The sequence below is a fragment of the Enoplosus armatus genome, chromosome 6 (assembly GCF_043641665.1).
Source record: "Enoplosus armatus isolate fEnoArm2 chromosome 6, fEnoArm2.hap1, whole genome shotgun sequence".
Lineage (NCBI taxonomy): Eukaryota > Metazoa > Chordata > Actinopteri > Centrarchiformes > Enoplosidae > Enoplosus > Enoplosus armatus.
Genome location: NC_092185.1, coordinates 15,162,444 through 15,183,029, shown reverse-complemented (window position 1 = coordinate 15,183,029; position 20,586 = coordinate 15,162,444). Strand labels below are relative to the sequence as shown.

General features: G+C 40.7%; 3 protein-coding genes across 3 annotated transcripts; all 3 read left to right on the top strand.

The window, feature by feature from the left end:
* The first annotated feature begins 404 nt into the window (after nucleotides 1-404).
* On the top strand, nucleotides 405-12,090 carry mov10l1 (Mov10 like RNA helicase 1). Its single transcript, XM_070907043.1, has 25 exons — nucleotides 405-501; nucleotides 640-827; nucleotides 1,314-1,470; nucleotides 1,725-1,837; nucleotides 2,096-2,283; nucleotides 2,622-2,762; nucleotides 3,037-3,354; nucleotides 3,555-3,752; nucleotides 4,170-4,284; nucleotides 4,742-4,919; nucleotides 5,026-5,096; nucleotides 5,847-5,938; nucleotides 6,046-6,101; nucleotides 6,948-7,042; nucleotides 7,122-7,194; nucleotides 7,289-7,470; nucleotides 7,821-7,967; nucleotides 8,208-8,329; nucleotides 8,419-8,518; nucleotides 9,013-9,159; nucleotides 9,490-9,663; nucleotides 9,884-10,033; nucleotides 10,276-10,383; nucleotides 11,728-11,868; nucleotides 11,986-12,090. The coding sequence occupies exons 1-25, from the start codon at nucleotides 405-407 to the stop codon at nucleotides 12,088-12,090; spliced, it is 3,456 nt and encodes a 1,151-aa protein (XP_070763144.1).
* A 4,297-nt stretch (nucleotides 12,091-16,387) lies between these two features.
* szl (sizzled) lies at nucleotides 16,388-17,663 on the top strand. The gene is made up of 4 exons (XM_070908104.1): nucleotides 16,388-16,668; nucleotides 16,834-17,000; nucleotides 17,135-17,227; nucleotides 17,353-17,663. The coding sequence occupies exons 1-4, from the start codon at nucleotides 16,388-16,390 to the stop codon at nucleotides 17,661-17,663; spliced, it is 852 nt and encodes a 283-aa protein (XP_070764205.1).
* A 1,536-nt stretch (nucleotides 17,664-19,199) lies between these two features.
* LOC139286300 (prolactin-like) lies at nucleotides 19,200-20,503 on the top strand. Its single transcript, XM_070907042.1, has 5 exons — nucleotides 19,200-19,209; nucleotides 19,293-19,471; nucleotides 19,624-19,725; nucleotides 19,877-20,062; nucleotides 20,294-20,503. Exons 1-5 carry the CDS (start codon nucleotides 19,200-19,202, stop codon nucleotides 20,501-20,503), a joined length of 687 nt encoding a protein of 228 aa, XP_070763143.1.
* Nucleotides 20,504-20,586: the final 83 nt, after the last annotated feature.

Genomic DNA, 20,586 nt, shown 5'->3' with positions numbered 1-20,586 from the left:
TTGTGTTGAGAACGGTAATTTAAAAATAACCTCACCTATCCATTGTTACTTAAATTATGTTTTCAATTACTTTCATCTAACACGCCGCTATTTGCTAAATGCGCTATAGCTAAGGCAACATTTAGCAAACATTAACGTTAGCTTTGAATATGTGAAATACCATTTTTGTCTAGCTAACGTTAACGTTAGAATGAGCTAGCTAGCGTGATGTTGACCAATTTTTATCATTTGGATAGATTAGTTTCTGTCTTTTGGATGTGTTAGCCAGCTGAGTATAACCAATACCCAATTACACAACCAATAACTGCATCTAAATAACGCTAGGTGTGGAAAAATCCCTGCTCTATTCTGTTTTCCTAGTGTGGGTAGCTAGCTACTTCAGCTAACGTTACCGTGTTGCAGATATGCTTACTGCTGTGAGGTGTGTGCTGTCTAAGCTGGTTTCTCCATTGTGGAGGACAGTTGAGGTGGATGGAGAGGGCATTGTCTCCGGTACACCAGGTAAATGCAGCGTTCCCACAAAGTATAGCTAGATAAAGTTCAACTGGTTAACATAATCGTTCTGTCTTGCTAGGTGGTTAAAACACCACAATAGCAACACACCAACCGATTGGATGCAATGTTGTTTTTTTTGCTCAGGCATGGAAGACATTCGCCACCTGCGGGGCAGTGTGGTAACCCAGCTGTGCCTTGATCATGGCATGATAGACGATGCGGTCTACTTCACAAGTGGACAAGTGTTGGGCGGGATGCCACTGAAAGAAGGGCAGCTGGTGAACTGCATAGCAGTAAGAGACAGTGCCCAAGGGGGATGGAAAGCTATAAGGGTGAGAATACTCTGCTTCGCTCCATCATTAACATACACTTATATTATGTTTACCTTGTGTTTGGTGAAATAGGACAGGACATACAATACTTAATGCATGTGCTCCATCTTTGTCAAGTATCAGAATCCAAATGTTGGTGAATCTCTCTTGCTGACTTGTTAACCAACTAAGAGTTGGTGTAGATTGAGAGGTGACTGGGACCTATATGTGAATTTAACCTATACTTGTTTATTGTTCCCTCTAGTTACAGTGATTAAGTCAGGAAAATAGGGTAGAGTGTTTCCTCAGCAGTGGCTCATTGACCATAAGTCTTACTGTAACAGTTAATGCACTCAAATACTGGCATATTGTTAATAACAAAAAATAAACAACACAAATGTCAGTAACGCCTGGGCAGGCCGCCCAAATAGAGCCTATGTATGGGAAGAACTGAGGGCCATCACGATGAGCATTGTCAGACATGCACCATTTGATCCTGCCATTTAGGTGGAGAAGAGTGCAGATGCTTGGGAGGATGGAGGAGAAACCCCAGAAGATGACAGTAGGCAGCTGCGACCTCTCATTGGCACAGTCACATCATTAGATGGAGATGGCGGCTACATAAACCAGACCACATACTTCTCACGCTACAGCCTTTCAGAAGGTACTTGTACTCACTGTCCATGATGCTTTGCAGATACTTGCTCTGTTGTCCAGACCAAAAACTGTTCAGCATTTTTGACTTATTTAACATAACAGCTACATATATTATTTACAGTTGATGTTTGGTTAGCTGTCAAACTGAGAGTAGATTAGACAAACCAAAACCAAAATTTACAAGCATTTGGCTGAAGACTGATGTTAGCTTTCCTGACTGTTGGCACACATTGGTGTATATTCTCTCTTTTTTTTCGTTAGGTTATGAGCCAATGAAAGGAGACTGGGTCCAAGCAAAATATTTTATCAATCCTACCCAGTGGACCACCCAGGCTCATTCTGTGGGCCCTTTACGCTATTGTCGCCTAGACCAGGTAATTGCATCATTGAAAGTTTTTGCTATACCCACAACTTAACAATTTAGCCCTTTTTGAGTTCATCAGAGGTAAGTGTGATACCTTTTCTCAAATGCAACTGAAAGAAGTGTGAATGTTTAAAAGCTAATTCATGTCTGTCTAGTCCATTTGAGTAATATTAAAACCTTGTTTGGTGAAAATCTAATGACTTCTTAGTCCTAGTCTTACTTCAACTTTCATTTCCCTCCCTTCCTCTGAATGATCTGCTATCTCCAGGTGCGTGTGACCAGTGTGTATGGTAACAATGGAGTTGTGGAGGACAGTGTGTTCTTCAGCCTGGACTCCCTGCTGCTGCCTGCACACTACCAGCCTTTGCAAGGGCACCTGGTCAACCTGGTAATGGTGGAGAGCAGTCAGTCCCTCTACTGTTGGAGGGCCCTGTGCATGGCACCCTGCCTTCAGAGGTATTAACCACAGTGTTTGGACTTGTATCTTTACGATTAATCTTTCGGCCTATGAAATATCAAAACCTGCCAACCGCAGTTTCTAGTTTGAACAAAGGTCCTTAACCCAGAGGTATTCTGTGTACTATGATTTATGACAAATACAAGCAGCAAATCCTCCCATTTGTGAGATTTCATAGTATTTTTTTCACTATTTTTACTTCATAAATGACTAAATCCAACTAATCATTTTAGCTTTATCATCAGAAATGCAACAGTATTTTTCACATTTATTCAAGTTTTGATGTGGGTAATACAGATCAGTAAATTGATGGGTTCTTTTGTCATTCTTGTTGCAGTGTGAATTGTTCTGCTACAGTTCTCCCGGAGGCTGAGCTACAGAGCATTCTGGAAAATAAAGGGGGGCTGGATGTAACAGACTACGGCAAGTTTGGAGATCTGATGATTGGGGAGAAACGAGAGCTGGTACTCTGGATACAGTGAGTGACCAAAGAAGAAAGAAAATATTCATTAAAGCACTAGTCACAAACCGCTGTAAAATATATGTCTATGCTCTTATGAGTAGAATTCGTATTTTGTTTTAGCTTTGCAACCTTTATTAAAACTCTAGTAACCATAGGTCTTTTGGTACAAATCTCTCAAATATGAGAGAAAATTAGAGGACTATGGAATACCTGTTACAGAAGAAATTACTATTTCAACAAGTAGCACAATATACTATGCTGTTTAATGTCCATCTTTGTCTCATAACAGAAACAAAGGTTCAGAGACCCACAGGCTGAAGTGCTGTGACTTTTCTGGCTGGGACTCAAAAGAACAGTTCACCCTGGTAACTGTCAAAGGGTCCACATCACTGAGACAGAAACGACAGCCTTTGCAAGAAAACTGCTCAGAGTCTGAAAACTTCTCTGAGTCATCAGAAAAACAAGTCAGTGATGTGAAAGAGGTTGACAAAGAAAATGGTGAGGTGCTGAAGGAGACTATCCATTCCCCTGGTGCAAGGAGAGAGGAAAAAGAGGTGGATATTCCACCAGGAGAGAGGCTGTCTATTGTAGTAGCCTGCCAAGCAAAGTAAGTAATTTTCTTGTAGTGGCTCTAGTCTAAATAAACGAAGCAGTTGGAGGAGTAATGGAGTTTTTGGGTTCACCTGTGTCTGGGCCTGCTGTCTTGTAATATAGAATAAGCTCTATTTATTGTGTGTCGAGTGTCTCTGTGGATCTCTTGTTAGTATGTTGTCTGTACAACTAAATCCCATGTGGGAAATTGCTCAGGAGTCTAGGAAGCTGTGCTGAGCTGCTGTTGCTGCATTTCTCATCTTTCACCATCGGGAGGCGCCTGGAGGTCACAGTGGGCAGTGAAGAGGAGAACCTGCTGCAGCCCTCTATTCCCTACAGTCCCAGTGATGTGCGCTCGGTCTCAACAATGCCTACTCACGTGATCACTGTCTCTGCTCCAAAAGACCCACCAAGGTATCGAAACAACTGATTCCATTGCTGCCTGAGGAAGAGCACCAAGCTTGAAATGAACTGCCGACCTATCGTACAGCTACTGTGATATTTGCCTCTTACTCTGTGTGCTTAGTTATACTAATGTATTAGTTAGTATATAATATTAATCATGGATAGATCTTAATGAATATTTGTACTATTTAGCCTGCAGGGACCTTCCAATGTTCTTTGCAGTTATCAGGATCTTCAAAATTTAAATAAGTCATGATCCATATTTGTTTTACATGTTTTAGATGAAATTAAATAATTGGATAAATGGATAAAACGCAAATCTGAACCTAATATTAAGTATCAACATATGTACAAGTCCCATCCTTGTTGCTGAAACAAAGTGAATTTGTGTCACCTCTTATTTGAGATTGATTTTCCCATCTTTAGGCTTGCTAAGCGGCGGCTGCCAAACTTCCTACCGAACTACCCAGTGCCACAGGCTCTCAGAGACTGTGTGGAGGCACAGAGCGACGTGCTGGCACTTCAGCCCAGCCTGGGAGAGGTGAGCATGCTCACAATGAAGTTTAGCTTGTCATATAGAATAACTTGATAAAAGTTGCAGATTAAGATTAACATACACGAATATTAATAAGATTAAGATAGATTAGGGGTACTTGCACAATGAATGTGTTGATTAATGTTGCATTAAAGCACTTTGGATAATTGAGTCTTCCAATATTTATTTACTTTATGAATATACATTTTCTGAATCAGCATCCTAACAAAGGAGTGAACCTCTGGGCCTCTAAATTTCACAGGCAAGATGATTTATGATATTAATAGACCATCTTTTATTTAGAGGACACAGATTGCCATAAAATTGGCTCCAGTGGCTACTATTCTGGCTTATCTCATGCTGTGTGTTCCCTGTGGGGAGGGAAATAAAAAAAATACTATTTGCCTTCAGGGATCAGCTAAAATATCACCATTTCCTTCTCTTGCTGTGTCTGTTTGCTCAGGTGTTGTCACCGTCCAATATGTGTTCACGTTTCTCAACCCTTATCTGGCTGGAAGAGCTGCATGCAGAGCGCGAACTGAGAGAATTCAGAATCAACGGGGCCCTTCTTAGGAAAGGAGCAGTCTACCTGCACCTAGAGGTCCTTGGGTTGGCCGAAGGCCGACCCAGTCTCAGTATAGGTGAGGAGGCCTTCTGTGTCTTTCTTCATCATTGTTGAATTATCGCAAATGTTTGTGTTGTGAGTTTGTTGCGCGATACAAGAGTTTTGACCCGTTTGCTCTGCAGGTGACAGAATAGTGTTGAAGAAACCACGCGGTGACGGTGTGGTAATGGAGTACGTTGCTTATGTCACAGAGGTACGGAGATATTTGATACTATGAAGTTGGGTTGGTCACCGACTGAATTACGTTGGTACTACAGAGTACCGATTCACGTTAGAGCATGTCAGGGCAATGGCAAGCTTAAAGCAGTCACGATTGTGGTTACAGTTTTCAAAACTTGACGCAACTCGCTGCAATATTTGTAATTCAAAATGCAAAGCTGGCCAGGGCAACATGTCTAACCTGAGGAAACACCTAGACAAACAAAAAAAATAAAAAACATACATCTAAAAACTGAAGAGTGTACCGTGTTTAATAGCCTGAAAGCCAAGTCTGCCACAGCTAAGGTTAGCATGCCTGCAGCCAGCGTAGAAGAAGTTGAACCCTCCATGGACGGCTGAAACTTTAGTGAGGCATCGACATCTTCAGGTAATTAATTAGCTAGTTGAGTAAGTTGTTGTTGGAGATAACTGGACTTTTTTTACTCGTTTGGTTCAGACTGTGACAGGCTGGAGGTTGTAGGGACGGGTTTAATAGGGGAGGGCGACGTAGGGACGGACTTTATTTTGTGTGGTGCGTAAAATGTTCTGAATAAATAAAATGTTCTATAACAACAACAATGTTGAAATTGAGAAGTTTGTACTGTACTGAAAAAAGGTACTGTTGGGTACTAGTATCGGTCAATGGTACCCAACCCTACTCTGAAGCATCTTTTATTTTCTGCATAATTGAAAATAAATGCTCTTTGAATTCAGATGTAATCTAATGCTCTGTTTTGACTCACAGATGAATGATGAGAATGTGAGCTTGAGAGTGAACTCAGAGTTTCAGCGCAGCTACCTTGGAGAGCCGCTTGATGTTGACTTCTCTTACAACAGGTTAGAAAAGAAATTGCAGTTATGACTTGAACGCAGTGCTTTTATATTTCACCTGGAAATTATCATCATAGTTTTAATACGAGCATGTTGATTGATTGCATTACCAGATTGAACATGAGGCGATGTCACAACGCACTTGACCAGACAAAACAGTTTGGGGAGAGTAAGTTACTGTAATTCTTTTCTAGCATGATGAAGAGGACAGATTCTGATTTTCATACAAGTCAACTGTACATACAATCACATGCAATATACAGTACTCTTTGGAAGGTACAATATAAGAGGTTTTTGGAAGCCAAGTATCACACTGACATTCAAGAGGATGAAAAATGTTCCACTGCAGACACAGAACTAATGAAAAGTTAAGTCAGTGAAGTAAGGATATTGAATAAATAAATAGAATTTCCTGAGATATGTTGTTTTCTTCTTAGAATATATACATTTGTCTTGTTATGATATTCAGAAATTATATAAAATAAAATCAGTGAACAACAAGGTGTTTTAAAAGAGTCCATTCCTTATAAATTCTAGTAGAGCTTAAATTCTAAAAGTGAGCGTTTGGTGGTCTTTATTTTAACAGCAAATACTTCCATTATATTGATAAACCATCTTATAGTGGGAGGACACACACTGCCACAAAATTGGCTCCAGAGGGTGCTGTTTATACGTGATCTCTGTTTGCCATAAAGAGAGAAAGAACATAGAATTGTCTCCACGGATTAATTGAATATCTCATTTTACTTCTCCAGCCGTCTCTGATTGTTCAGGTGCTTTGAATCATTTTGACAACCAACAACATCATATTTCTTGATAACTACACAGTTGTTTAATGGACAAAATCACAATTGAAATATTTACAAGTTTGATAAGTCTTGGTTTACTTTACTCACTAAGACAACTACACTTCTGTTATTTATTTATGCTGGAAAGCTTCATACAAGCTTTCATTTTCATTTTAAAAGTAGTCCAGTAAGTTTTAAATTGCTGTCATTTTCACATTGTTGTGCAGTTCTCTTCCCCACTAGAGTGACTCTTCAGACCCCTCAGTGGACAGGAAAGTGGATAGAGGAGCCAGGCCAAAACAAAGCAATGGCGGACAATGAGGTGAAAGAAAAAAATATATCAAAGATATTAATGCCATTAAGTCTAGTTTTGATTAAGCATAATTGTATCTGAACACCAGGCTCCAGCCATGGATAATGGAAAGGTGTCGAGCATTTCCATCGACATGAAGTCAAAGGCCACACAGACTAAAGGTACAGGTTTTGGATTTTTCATTTGGTGCAAGCTTTGCATGTACATATCAGATAACGTTAAGAACATCAATGTCAAATGTTTAATCGCTTCTAGATGGTAGACGGCCATCCAAAGCCATCCCCAACAAAGGGCACTTCTTTAACCCGGACCTGAACCCCCCTCAAAGAGAGGCAGTGAAGAGGATCCTGGCAGGAGAGTGTCGGCCCGTTCCTTATGTGCTGTTTGGACCTCCAGGCACTGGGAAGACCATCACCATCATAGAGGCCATACTACAGGTACATACACACAAACACCATATAATATACTTCCTAATCAGGGGCTGTATTCTAACTAGCTGATTTTGAAGAAGAAAAAAAATGTGTGGTGATATATATGTCCCTAACTTTAAGACTCCTGTGTATTTGGCCACAGTAATTAGACCAATAACACAGTGTATTCAACAAGACTTTCACAAATACTGTCCACGTTGTAGTGTGGACAAGAAAAACTGAAGACAATGTGAGAACACTGGTTAAACGTCTCCATAACTTGTGTGAATATGTCATTATTAGTTCTTATGCCTGTCAAGCTTACTGCCATTCTGGTCCCCTGCTTGTGTAACTTGATTAAGTCTTTCCACCTCCAGGTTTACCACTTTCTGCCCAGTAGTCGGGTACTCGTATGTACTCCTTCCAACAGTGCTGCTGACCTCATCTGCATCCGCCTACATCACAGTGGCTTCCTGCATGCTGCAAGTTTGGCCCGTGTCAACGCATCTTGTAGGCAGGACGAGGTACTGAACAGCATCAGGGAAAAGACATTCACTACAGTGGTATGATCAAAGGGAAAATATGCATGCTCCTGTGTGCAGTAATGTCTGTACATATGCCATCACCATTCGCCACTAGGTTGGGTGTTAATCATTTAAATAATAGATGAGGTTGTGATAACATGCTCTGTCTGCATCTAGATTTAGTACATTGCTTTATCATCTAAAATTTACATGGCATGTTGATGACTGTTCTTTTCTTAGTCCATCCCAGAAGTGCTGAGACCGTACTCAAGGGCAGGAGAGGACATCCGTCATGCTGCTTTTCACAGGATTGTGGTCAGCACCTGCTCCAGCGCTGGCATGTTCCATAATATAGGACTACAGTAAGGCCAGGATAGTTGTCAGATTTTGTCCTCGCTTCTATCTCCTGCTCGTAACTCAGTTCACTAACTGTGGATTTGTTTTTCCTCAGAGTGGGACATTTTACCCACGTTTTTCTGGATGAAGCCGGCCAGGCTACAGAACCAGAGTCCCTGATCCCCATGAGTCTTGTATCAGAGAGAGATGGGCAGGTCAGCACAAACACACGCGTGCTGACTACATTCAGACCTTAAAGGCTCTGTCTTGTGTGCAGGCATGTCCCAATTGGGTAGCAGAGTAGGGATTTCTGGCAGAAGTCAGTTCACAAGTGGGTATTAGATGTCATTTACACCAACCATGTTTCTTGTGTGCATGGAAAAGAACAACAGCTGGACTTGTGTTTTTTTATAATTTACTTCAGATTTGTGTGAGCCATTACAGGCAAAGTTTGTATGTATATGTTCTCACCCTTTTTCATGCCACTATATTACGACGCAGAATTCCTCATGTATTCCCACCTTGACCGATTCCTCACTCATAATTTTGTATGCTTAGTTAATCAATTAAATAGATTTTTTTAACATCTATTCTTAAAAAGCATATGTGGTATGATTAAAACAGAAAACAATGAGCCTTATTGATTATTCATAACTTGCCTGAGGTTTATTGATTTTAAGAATGGTTTTTTTCCTCCCCGCCTGCTTAGATAGTGTTGGCCGGAGACCCCTGTCAGTTGGGTCCAGTAGTGAAGTCCAAGCTGGCCGCTACCTTTGGCCTGGGAGTGTCTTTGTTGGAGAGGCTGATGGCCAATCCACTATACTCCAGACAGGACTGGGGATTCAACCCTAACCTGGTTGGTGCACTGCATACAAAATTTAGCAATTTTAAGGTGTTCTTTGGAAGCTAGTATCATATTGACATCCATGAAGATGATCAAAATGTTTCACAGGCTACACAGATGCTATGCTACATGGCACCTGATGCCATGTGTAGCATATTATCTTTATTTTGAAATCATTATACCTTGGCATAAGGATTTTATTTTACTGCTATTGTTGATACTAGTTAGTCGACTTTGTAACAAGATTACTACAAATAATCATCATAATCATCTTAGAGGAATGTATTGGATAATAGTTGCATGCACTTTATGCATGATAAAGCTGGTCTCTTACTACTACAGGTGACTAAGCTGATCTACAACTACCGTTCTCATGAGGCCTTGCTCACACTGCCCTCCAAGCTCTTCTACCAGGGCGAACTGTGTTTTAAAGCACCCAGGGCTGTAGTAGACTCTCTCTGCCAGTGGAAAACCCTGCCCAAAAAAGGCTTCCCACTTCTCCTCCATGGAGTTAGGGTGAGTGGTCTTCAGACAAACAATTGTAAGAAATATGGCTGCACTCTTGCAAGTCTTATCTACTGTAGAGTGAGGCATATTCTGTATCACTAATTGATTATGCATCTGCACTGAGTTACCAGTTTATTAAGTATGTCAGAAAATGTGTCTTATTATGCCACTTTAAATTACTGGAATATTCCGCTCCCACATTTATTCCAGGTATTTTGCTCTTTCCTAGGGCACAGAAATGAGAGAAGGTAACAACCCATCATGGTTCAACCCAGTGGAGGCTGTCCAGGTCATGCTGTATTGCTGCCAGCTGGCCAAGAAGCTCTACAACCCCGTGGATGCATCTGATATTGGCATCATTGCCCCCTACAAGAAACAAGTAAAACTGCACAGTTTATCTGTGAAATGTGTTTTGTCCTTTTTGAACTCAGCTCTCATATCAATGCTTTAAATCGCTTTAGTTGCATTAGTGAGTTCTCCTTTCTTTTTCCATCTTAGTAGTTGGATAAAAGTGAATTAATTAACTCCAAGGTAGCTTAAATGGCTTCTAAATGTTTGACTGGCTTTGCATATTGCAACCCAATAGACCCAAAATGTCCTTGTTTTCTTATTACTCTCTAGTGTGAGAAGATTCGAGTGCTGCTGGGTAAGGTAGGCCTGTCTGATGTCAAAGTGGGCTCTGTGGAGGAGTTCCAAGGACAAGAGTTCCTGGTCATCATCATGTCTACGGTAGGCATAAACAGAATTTAGGTAATAGATGTTACAAACATCAGAATGTGCTAAATGAGAGGTCCATTGTGTGATTTTAAATGGCATCTACTTTAATCGAGTGCAGATTCTGTACAGCAATACAGCACATTTTTTGTGATGTGCATCAAACATGTACCAAGTGTGGAAAAGATTGGATCACTTCTGAAGGCTGTGAAAACTATTTTGGTTTTGAACAAAATTGAGAGTGGTGGGTTTGGCCTACACAAAAAGATGTGTTGTGATCCAAGGAATGCCTTTCTGGAACAGTTAAGCAGTTCCTGACCAAAATTTTAAATAGTTTTTTAGCACCACCATGTGGTCAGTTAATGTAGTTTTTGTTGGGTGAGATGTTTGACCTATCTCTGCAAAGTTTGGTCGATGTTGGCATGGCAGGGCAGGAGAAGATTCCAGAAATGTTAATAACACAGAAGGTGTGGGAACCCTAAAAATATCAGGTTTTGTACTAATATCAGTCAAATGAATGTTATTGCAGTCAGATTTTTTTTCTTTATCCATCATTTGCTTTTATCACAGCTTGCATTCTGTCTATTAATTCAGTCTATTCATTCAAGTGTTTGCAGAGTTTGTGAAATTAGATGACTTCATCTGTCTTCTTGAGCATCCCAGAGTGTAGATGACATTTGGATCTGTATTCAAGAAAAATGAATATCAACTTTGGCCAACTAAAAACAAAAGGTTTCTATCATATTAATAGTATTTGTATGCAGGCTGGCAACTAATGTCTTAGTCTTTTGGAAGCTGGTGAGATGACTGAATTCTGTTATATTCTCTTTTTGGTAGACTTTATATACAGTATGAACCTTGGAAAAGGAAGCATACTTTGCATCACACCAAAAACATAAATCATTCGAAGTTTAACATTTGCCATTTTTACATGATGGAGAGAAGGCTACAAAAAGCTTTTTTGTGCCTAAACCTTACCCGCCATTTTCTTATAGCAACTAGATTTTTAGAAGAGCACCTTGATATCATTGTTGGTAGTGATTAGGATGTGCCAGTTGTTGCTTGTGTTATGTTCGCAATGTGTCAGATATACCCATTCGCATTTTTACAATGTCTTCAGTGATGAAGATTTTTTATTTAATAATGCAATAGTCACAAAATTCCAAACTAAGGCTGGGATAAATATATATATAATCCACATAACACTTACACATCAGTGTTTTCTTCTACAGAAAAATCAGATAAGGTCTTCCTTTTCAAATTAAGAAAAAGTCTGTGGAGCACAAACATCAATCATTACCGTCCAATAGTTTAGTCCCTGTTTTGGCAATTACTCAGTTAATGTCTCTTATAATATAGGTGCGCTCTAATGAATCAGTAGAGAGTGATGATTTGCAGACTACGCTCGGCTTTCTGGCCAACCCCAAACGCTTCAATGTGGCCGTCACCCGTCCCAAAGCCCTGCTCATAATTGTTGGAAACCCCCACATTCTTATTAGGGTGAGTGACCAAACACTTTATTTGATCCTTGTTTTTATAAAATGTGGGTTTTTGTTGATACTAGTGTGTTATACATCCAGCCTATTGAATACTTTAAATGTCTTCATATCTTTCCAGGATCCATGCTTCAGGGCTCTACTGCAGTACTGTTTCATCAATGGGGCATATCTGGGCTGTGACCCCCCTCCCTCCCTAAGAGACTCTCAGATGTATGTAAACTAATCAGCCATCATATAATCTTAATTCATAATGAATATTTACATTCAGTTGCCACTTTATTATGCAATCCAATACAAGTGTTCTGCCATGAAGTTTGCTTTTATGATACCTATAATGTCCATATTGACACTGTCATAAATGTTTTAGCATTGAGTTCGTAGTTTGTGATGTTGTACTAGACTGCATTATATTCCGAGGTGTTTCTAATATTCTGCTCCCCTCATGTATGGACATTTGGAAGGACAATAAATTAGAGACACCTCATTATAATGTAGTCCAGCACAACACCACCTTTAACTAAGACCCCAATAGTCAACATATAATTGAATTTACACATTTCGGACAATGTCAACAAAAACTGATTATCGACTTCATGAAGGTAGAATTTATGGCCGAGCTGTTGAATTGCAATAGATTGTACAGGTGAACCTAATAAAGCGGCCACTGAGTGTATGATTGTCATAATAAGGCTATACAGATCAAATCTTGCTTTAGTATCAGGGGACAGCATGCCTCAGTACTCCAGCCAAACCAGAGTTTTACAAGAACCAGGTTCCAGCCAGGTTTTGTACTTTTGACACATGTAATCCAAGTCATTGGATTCAAGACTTGACCTGTCAGTAAATTAGATTTATAACACTACAGATACTAACTGTAAATGTATTTTTGTTATGGTGAAATTGAATCTGCTTGTCTTTATCTTCTAATCTTGATTTTAGGTTGGTGTGATTTTTATGGAAAGTAGAAGAAATTATGTATTTATTTAGCATGCTTTTTTATGTGACTGAGAGTGCACAAAAGGAGCTAAAAATTACTACCAAGAACATTAACAGTCCTGTTTAATCAGTTTTTTGGCCAATAATTAACCTGCCTCTTTTTTTTTCTCCCACAGAGTTGCAGTGGAGCAAAGGGGTGCATAAGAGGACATCTCAGAGTCATTGTGGGATTGTAGGATGGTGTATCATAGCTCTGTCAGCCTGACTGTCTTATTATGTTATAAGTTTTTTGTGTTTTTTCTCCACATTTCCTTGGCCTGTCTCTGTTTGCAATGTGAGCTGTGATCAATGTTAAGTGAATCGGTTTGAAAGGTGGTTTGTTTCTGGGAACAAACCAAATGCAGTTCCACTCGGGGATAGAAATAATGATGAAGCTCATGTATACTGCACAATTATTTCTGTGTCCTGTGATTATTAAGCTGATGTGCTTGACTGTGCATAAGATTTTTCAATTAAACTGTCACAGATTATGGGTAAATTATTGTGAATTGCATCATAGCAGCTCTGTCGTGTTCATCTGCCAAGGCTGCACAATAATGCTACTAAAATGATCTGAATGGCATTGGCCTGATTTTTAACAGCAGAATTCCCCAGTGCGTATCAGCTCTTTGTTGAGAACGTGAATTTAGACAAAAGACAACATTTGAACTTTCATTATGTTGAGTACGTTACACTGATTTAGCATATGGAGTCAATCCACAGATGTCTGTAGTTTCCGGGGGCAAGTTGTCTGCTCACCTTGGCGTGGCAGCGTCTGCCCACAAGGCCCGGAGACTGGATGTGACAATTGAGTGCTACTGACAGTCTGCACAAGGACTGTCAGTCCTACTGGAGCCCAGCAGGATGGAGGGGGGGGGGGGATAGGGGAAGAGAAAAGAGGCAAATGGGGGTTCAGACTCTTAAGTTAATGAGTCTCTTATGTGCAGGGAGGAGACAGCTTTTATCTGAGTTCACTGTGTTGCAAGGGAGACCAGCTCAGACACCCAGTCCCCCCTCCTCTCATTCCCAAACATGCCTCTGTCTTTGATGTATGTCTCAGGTGTTTGATGTAGACTGTACTGTAGAGGGAGAAAATACCCCAAATAGAATTTACACGATGATATTCAAATGATTTTGGCAAGTACAAACTGAATGTATTATTTACATGGTATAAAACCACAGTGTTGTAAATATGACACATTTGGCCAGCTATTTCGCTATTGATAAATGAATTTGATCAGAATTGCGTGCACTAGCAAATATTCCTAAATAATAATGATAAAATATTGACCTGGCACCTGTAGAGAGAAGCAGACTTTTTCAAATTCATATATTAAAAGGTGAGCGGAGGTGTGCTGTACGATTATAAATAATATGAATTGTATTTTAGGGACGATGTCCCCATAAGTACAGGTCCTGGTGCAACAAAGTACAAAAACTATGGAGGAACAAAATGACATTACAATGTGATTTTTAAATATGGTTATTTGTCCAGATGAATAGCCCAAAATGAACGCGCTTCATAGCCATAAAAATGAGCAGGATTACTTGCACTGGCAAGGAAGATAATTGTTGACTTGGGCATCTATTTTTTCGTTTTAAAGATTTTCACGTGTCCTTTAACCTTTTGCTAGATTGTCTGCTGGAGTTGTATTTGACAGACAGGTGCCCAACCATTCAGCCCATATTCTATCACCTTCTCATTAAGTGAGGCAGGGCCAGGCAACACATTACCAAGACAGACACAGTGTCTACAGGGCAGCCATTAGGCCCAACAACAGACCCCTGCTGGGCTCCTGGCAGGGGGAGCTTGTTAAATGTGTGGACCTATTGTTCTCCCAAATTGGTCTGTGACTCTAATTGCCCAGTTAGTCCCCTCTTACGGGCTGTACTCGTCTACCCGAACTGGAACCAGCCTCCACTCATCAGATCAGGCCGTAAAAGTTGGCTAAGCTGGGGCCGATGGAGGGCTCTGGCTGGCTGCAAGAGTGTAGTCCTTGCTGCTGACAGAGCGTGGTACACAGGCACAGAAATGGGAATAGGGCCAGTCAGAATTGGCTTTACTTTGGCATGCCTAAAGCCACAATGACCACGACTGGCTGGGTGGGATAGAGACCCCTGATTTATGAGAGAAAGTCCTCAAAAGGCCCAGAGGCATCAGTCCCAGATATACATCTAAATCTGGAGACAGACGACAGCCAAACAAATACGATGATGCTGTAATGTAGTTCTATTGTTAAATTAAGAGGCTTAAATACATGAGACGGAGAGAACGAGACAAATTAGCACTTATGTCTGTGTCCCCGGTCTGCACCTCAGGACGAGATCTCTGGTGTCTTGAATGGGATGTTGACATGTTATGACTGAGTGTGTATGCGTCTGACAGCAGATGTTGCATGGTGCGCTGGTTATGTATGGTAGTAAGGACCATTCAAGTAAAATATATTTAATATATTGTCTCAAAACAAAGATTTTTTCAGTTCAAAGGGCAAATCATCAAATCTTATCTAAAGGAAATGTATGTATATGTCCTTAGGAAAAGGAAAACGTCTGCAGCATCACGCTAAAATTCTGAAACTCATTCTAGACAGTATACCACAGGTCTTAGGGTTTTTTCATGCGAGTGCCATGTACAGTACCTGACGATGCATCAAACAGATAAGCAAAATAGGTAGGCTAATAGTATTTTGCATGTGGATTTGAGTTTGTGTTATTGGCAGATCAAAGCCAGGTGAGCCAGAAGAGACGCTGCTTTGCTAATGAGAACTGGAGGCTCTGCCGATGAAACCCTCCAATTAGGAAGCAGGGACACATGAAAGAGACTAGCTATATGAAGGAGACTGCCTGTCTGTCTATCTGTCTACAAAAACCTCAGATTTCTTTCTATAGGAACTTTTAGAAATGCAGTTTGGGACCCTCAGCAAAGCCTCTATGGGATTTGGTTGTTTTTACATATCTGCTAATGCATAAAAAAGTGGTTAGTGGTTAGTTTTTCATTTATTGTGCTCAAGGTGGCTATAATGCAAAAAACAAACATCTTTCACTTGAGGAAACTGAGTCACTATTGCAAATACTGCAAAGATTGTGTGTCAAGTAGCACTACTTGTCAGCCATATGTTGGATACTTTGAACACCAAGAATTAGTTTCCATGAGGTGTTCACATTATTTTTTCTACCTTCTGGATCTATAAAAGCAAATGGAGCAGATTCAAACTCCTGTGCTCTACTGGGCTTCACTCAGTGAAAGCTGGGCTGTGATTACCCATTGTCCCCCCTCCCTACTCCCCCTCACACACACCCTACATCTGCTTGCTGCCCCCCTCTCTGTCTGCAGTCATCACAAAACAAGCCGTTGTCTCCAAACACATCGTCTCTGCGTCTTTGATAGGTAGTTGATAACAGACTTACAGACTGATGGGGCTGGCTGACCTTGCTGTATATAAAGCAAGCAGCAGCAGTTACAAAGCCATTCAAGGACAGCAGAGACCTCTGACAACAAGCAACGTCAGTAAAAGCTCACCTATCTACCTTGTGGACCCTTCAGTATGGCTGTCTTCTTCACTGTGGCTCTCCTGGCAATGGCATGTCCTTTAATGGCATTCGACATGGGTCAGTCTACTCGTTGCGTCGCTATCCCCAACCAGATGAAGGTCTGCAAAGATGTCGGATACTCAGAGATGCGGCTGCCCAACTTCTTGGGTCACAGCAACTTGGAGGGCGAGGTGGTGCCACGTTCAGAGGACTGGAGGCCCCTGTTGCAGACTGGCTGCCACCCTCAAGCCCAGGCCTTCCTCTGCTCCCTCATTGCCCCTGTCTGTCTTGACACGTAAGGAGATTTTTTACATTTCTTGTCCTTTTTACTCTGTTTATGCTGTGAAATACTCATCCCTCTACAAATGTGTAAAACGTATTTCTGTTTTGAACTTTCTTTTTATCATTATTGCAGTGCTTTTGTGTTCATTGTGTAACATTTTTTGTTTCTTTCCTTCAGTTTTATCCAGCCATGCCGGAGTCTGTGTGTGGCAGTGAGAGACAGCTGTGCCCCGGTGCTCGCCTGCCAGGGTCACCCATGGCCCGAGGTACTTGATTGTGACCGCTTTCCTGCTGAGGAAGACATGTGCCTTTCTCCCCACGCAAAATTTAGCCACTTTGCCAAAGGTATGCATGAACCACAGACTAATTATTAGAGCTCTGTTTTACTTTGCTGCCTTGTTATCCCATTGGCAGAATCTCCTATAATTACTGTATATGCCCTATAGTTTTATTAAATTATGTTTTCTTTGTTATCACAGACTTACCCAAACCTGCCTGCCAAAACTGTCCCTCTGTGGAAGAGGCTCCTGCGATGAAAACAGTCCTGGATGCTTTTTGCCAGCATGACTTTGGTAAGTTTCAGAATTCTTTCAGCAAGCTGTGGTTTGTTGATGTGTATCCTCTTTAGGTATGTTTTCTCGCAATTGTGTTTCATTTTCCAAACATGATGATTAATTTTTTTCCCTCTTCTCCTCAGCTGTGACTGCCAAACTTCATCGCCGTCGCCTACCCATGGGAGAGCCAGAATTTGAGGTCGAGGGCCGGGTTGAGTTTATCCGCCAGGGACCTCTGCTGCCTTATGACACCCAGCACCTACTCCAGCAGTGGCTCCTCATCAACCTTCGATGTGCCAATGCCCTGGTGCGCCCCGGACGGTCACAGCTTTACGTGCTGACTGGTTCTGTGCAGTTCGATGGCACCCTTGCTCTCACCCATCTCTTCCCTTGGCACAAAAAAGATGCAAACATTGCAGTGGCCACTCGCAAGTGGAAGCACCACAGATGTTGAATGGATTGATACTCATGTAAAGTTCTGAATCTGTGTAGAAGCACATGAGAACAAACAAAGATTCTTGGCATTGGGTGTTAGTGAGAATTTGTAAAGTAAGCTAAATGGATATAAGAACGACAGCTCACTACCTCACCCCTGCTCTGACAGCACACAGTAATAGTATGCACTAAAACCTGTACATAATATTAATAAATGTAAATTGATTATAGATTCTATTTTCTATAAGGATATTGGTGTATTTATGACATCTTTGTTGTATGTGCATGTTATGTGGAAAAAGATGACAATAAAATATTTGTTCTGTGAAACTATACTTGAGTATTTATAATATTTTTTAACTAACAGTTTTGTTGAACATACTGCTTAGCCCTTTATAGTCCTGTGGCAAACACATGATGACATTCTCTATACAGCAAAGGACAAGAGTCATGAGAAGGCCCTTTAAATCTGTAGCCCTGTTTGCTTACCACTCATTGCACCACAAGGGGGCACACTAATGGTTTAGCAGACCACTGGTTCACTATTATGGTGCCATGTCCCTTTTCATTGCAAGTAGTGAAAAGGGTTCAGAGACCATGTATATTGCTACATAAATATAACACATGAATGCACCCATTTCAATGTGGATTTTACCCCTTTTTGCCTACAAACTTGACTTTATAATTCTGTGCATTGCATTTACAAATTGGTCATTCCATAATGTGGAAAGTGGCTCTGGATAAGAAGTAAAACTGTTCAGAATGACTCATGGCTGTATTCGCTGTAGACGGCCTTTGGCATTGACCATAATGTGTAGCGCTAATGAGAAGATAAATCACTCACTTTACATTTGAATAGCCTCGTTTTCACTACCAGGCTGAACAGATTGAGCCAGGGTTGTTCAACAGTGGGCTTATTCTATACTTTTTTGTGATACTACTCGTTTTTATGTTGTACTCCTAACTCCTAACTTAAAATAAATGCAAAATGTTTAAGTGATTTGAATATTGTTAGTTGCCCCAATTAGGCAAATTATATCCAATGTATGAGTTTGTAACAATGTTATTTATCATGTTTTTTTTTTATGTACTGCTAAAACAAGATAAATATATTCAGACTTTTATAAGGATCACTTATTTTAACCTAAAGTTGTGTGTTGACAGTTGGAGAGCCTGCATCTGCTTTTCTAGTCAATTTTTTTCTTATTACACTTAAAAGAAACATATTTGGACTAAGAGCTGCGCACAACAAAATAAAAGTGTTTTATTTATCCCGTACACAAATGTTCATTACTTTAAATACACATATTGTCTAAGCCGTCTACAGTGTGTAGTACCTTTTCTGCCTGAGTTAGCTTTGTCTGCTCTTGGCTGAGTAGATAAGTAAGTGAAGCATACTGTATGACGTGCAAAGAGAAAAATCATGTTTTTTCCTTTTTAAACCAATTTGTTTAATCAGCAACGTCAACATTGTACGAATTAGCTTCTGCAAGAGTAGCTCTGGTGTGAAAAGAGGTCTGCTCATCTTCTGGTGCTCCACTGCAAGAAAGGAACCATGAAAAATGGTAAGATGACAAATTCAACACAAAGTTTTTATTTATATGTATTGTTATGATTTTTAGAGACTAAAAGTTTGTTTTCCCCTCAGTTTGGTTTTCTGTTCTTACACTGGTGTACCTGGAGCTTTCCATGAGGGTTGGCACCGCTCCGATCTGTGCCTACGGACAGGCTGGATGCCATCCTCCGTCCCTGGCAGATCTCTTTGACAGGGTCATACAACAGTCTTCAAGAATGCATGGCATCTCCACTGATCTGCACTCTGAATTTGTGAGTTCTTTTATTCAGCTCTGACGTTGATCATCCATCACCATCCATCACACTGCGACCTCCATTCATCCATCATCAATCACCCCTGTTTGAGTTGGCTATTTTTCAAGCCCTGATATCACTACGTGTGATATGTGTGTCCGTCTTTGCAGGAGCAATATTTCTTTCCCAGCAGGAACCTCATTGGAAAACGGAAGTGCCACACATATGGCATACTAACACCAGACGATAAAGAGGATGCACAAAGGCTAGGGGTGAGCATATTAATTGTCAAAAAGGTCAAAGCTACTCATAAGTGATGTCACTGCATCTGATCAGATATGATATAAAGACAATTTTTGCATGGTGTCTGGAGTTAAGAAACACTTCACCACCAATTTATTTAAGCAATTCTTTCATGTGCAGAGAGAACAACTGACAGAGGTGATCCTGAGGCTGCTGGGGGCCTGGGGTGACCCCCTGTCACATCTCTACCGGAGCATGTCTCAGGATCAGAGTCAAGACTTCAACCACCACAGCTCCAACAAGGCACTGGAGATCAGTGATATGGTGCATGAGCTTAGGGATGGAGTGGCAAAAATGGCTGAGAAGGTAAGGATCCACTTATGGTTGCTGAGCTTGTAGATGTGTTGTGTGTTATGTCTAACAGTGATTGTATTTATTGTAATGTTGAAATATGTTTGGTCATTTGCAATTCTTCACATTCTAGCTGGAATGTATCACTATATTCAATTTCCTTTTTTTTTTAAATAATTTCTATGACATACTGCACACGTCTTCATGCATTGCTTCAAAGAGTTTTTTTTCTCCTGTCCACCACAGATGAAGCTATTAGGAGTGCTTGGTAACACTGTGGGTTACATCTCTCCTGAGAGTTTCGTCCCCTCTTCTGCCTTTTCCTTCTACAAACAAGGAGAACTCAACTCAATGGACCATCATGACCTACTCTACTGCTTCCGCAGAGATTCCAACAAAGTCAAAAACTATCTCCGTATCCTGAAATGCACCACCCTTCCTGGACTAGACTGTTAATATTGATAGTGAAGCATTGTAGTGTAGTATCTTTAAATTTTGGCTGACTGGATAACAGTATTTGTTTCTCATTTGCTTTTAAC

Bases quoted from the DNA above. Each gene is read 5' to 3' on its own strand.
- szl (XM_070908104.1), top strand. From the start codon at position 16,388: ATGGCTGTCTTCTTCACTGTGGCTCTCCTGGCAATGGCATGTCCTTTA. The intron at 17,001-17,134 runs GTATGCATGAAC...TTGTTATCACAG, and splicing joins ATTTAGCCACTTTGCCAAAG to ACTTACCCAAACCTGCCTGC. The intron at 17,228-17,352 runs GTAAGTTTCAGA...TCTTCTCCTCAG, and splicing joins TTTTTGCCAGCATGACTTTG to CTGTGACTGCCAAACTTCAT.
- mov10l1 (XM_070907043.1), top strand. From the start codon at position 405: ATGCTTACTGCTGTGAGGTGTGTGCTGTCTAAGCTGGTTTCTCCATTG. The intron at 4,920-5,025 runs GTGAGGAGGCCT...TTTGCTCTGCAG, and splicing joins CCGACCCAGTCTCAGTATAG to GTGACAGAATAGTGTTGAAG. The intron at 8,330-8,418 runs GTAAGGCCAGGA...GTTTTTCCTCAG, and splicing joins TTCCATAATATAGGACTACA to AGTGGGACATTTTACCCACG.
- LOC139286300 (XM_070907042.1), top strand. The intron at 19,472-19,623 runs GTGAGTTCTTTT...CCGTCTTTGCAG, and splicing joins CTGATCTGCACTCTGAATTT to GAGCAATATTTCTTTCCCAG. The intron at 20,063-20,293 runs GTAAGGATCCAC...TGTCCACCACAG, and splicing joins TGGCAAAAATGGCTGAGAAG to ATGAAGCTATTAGGAGTGCT.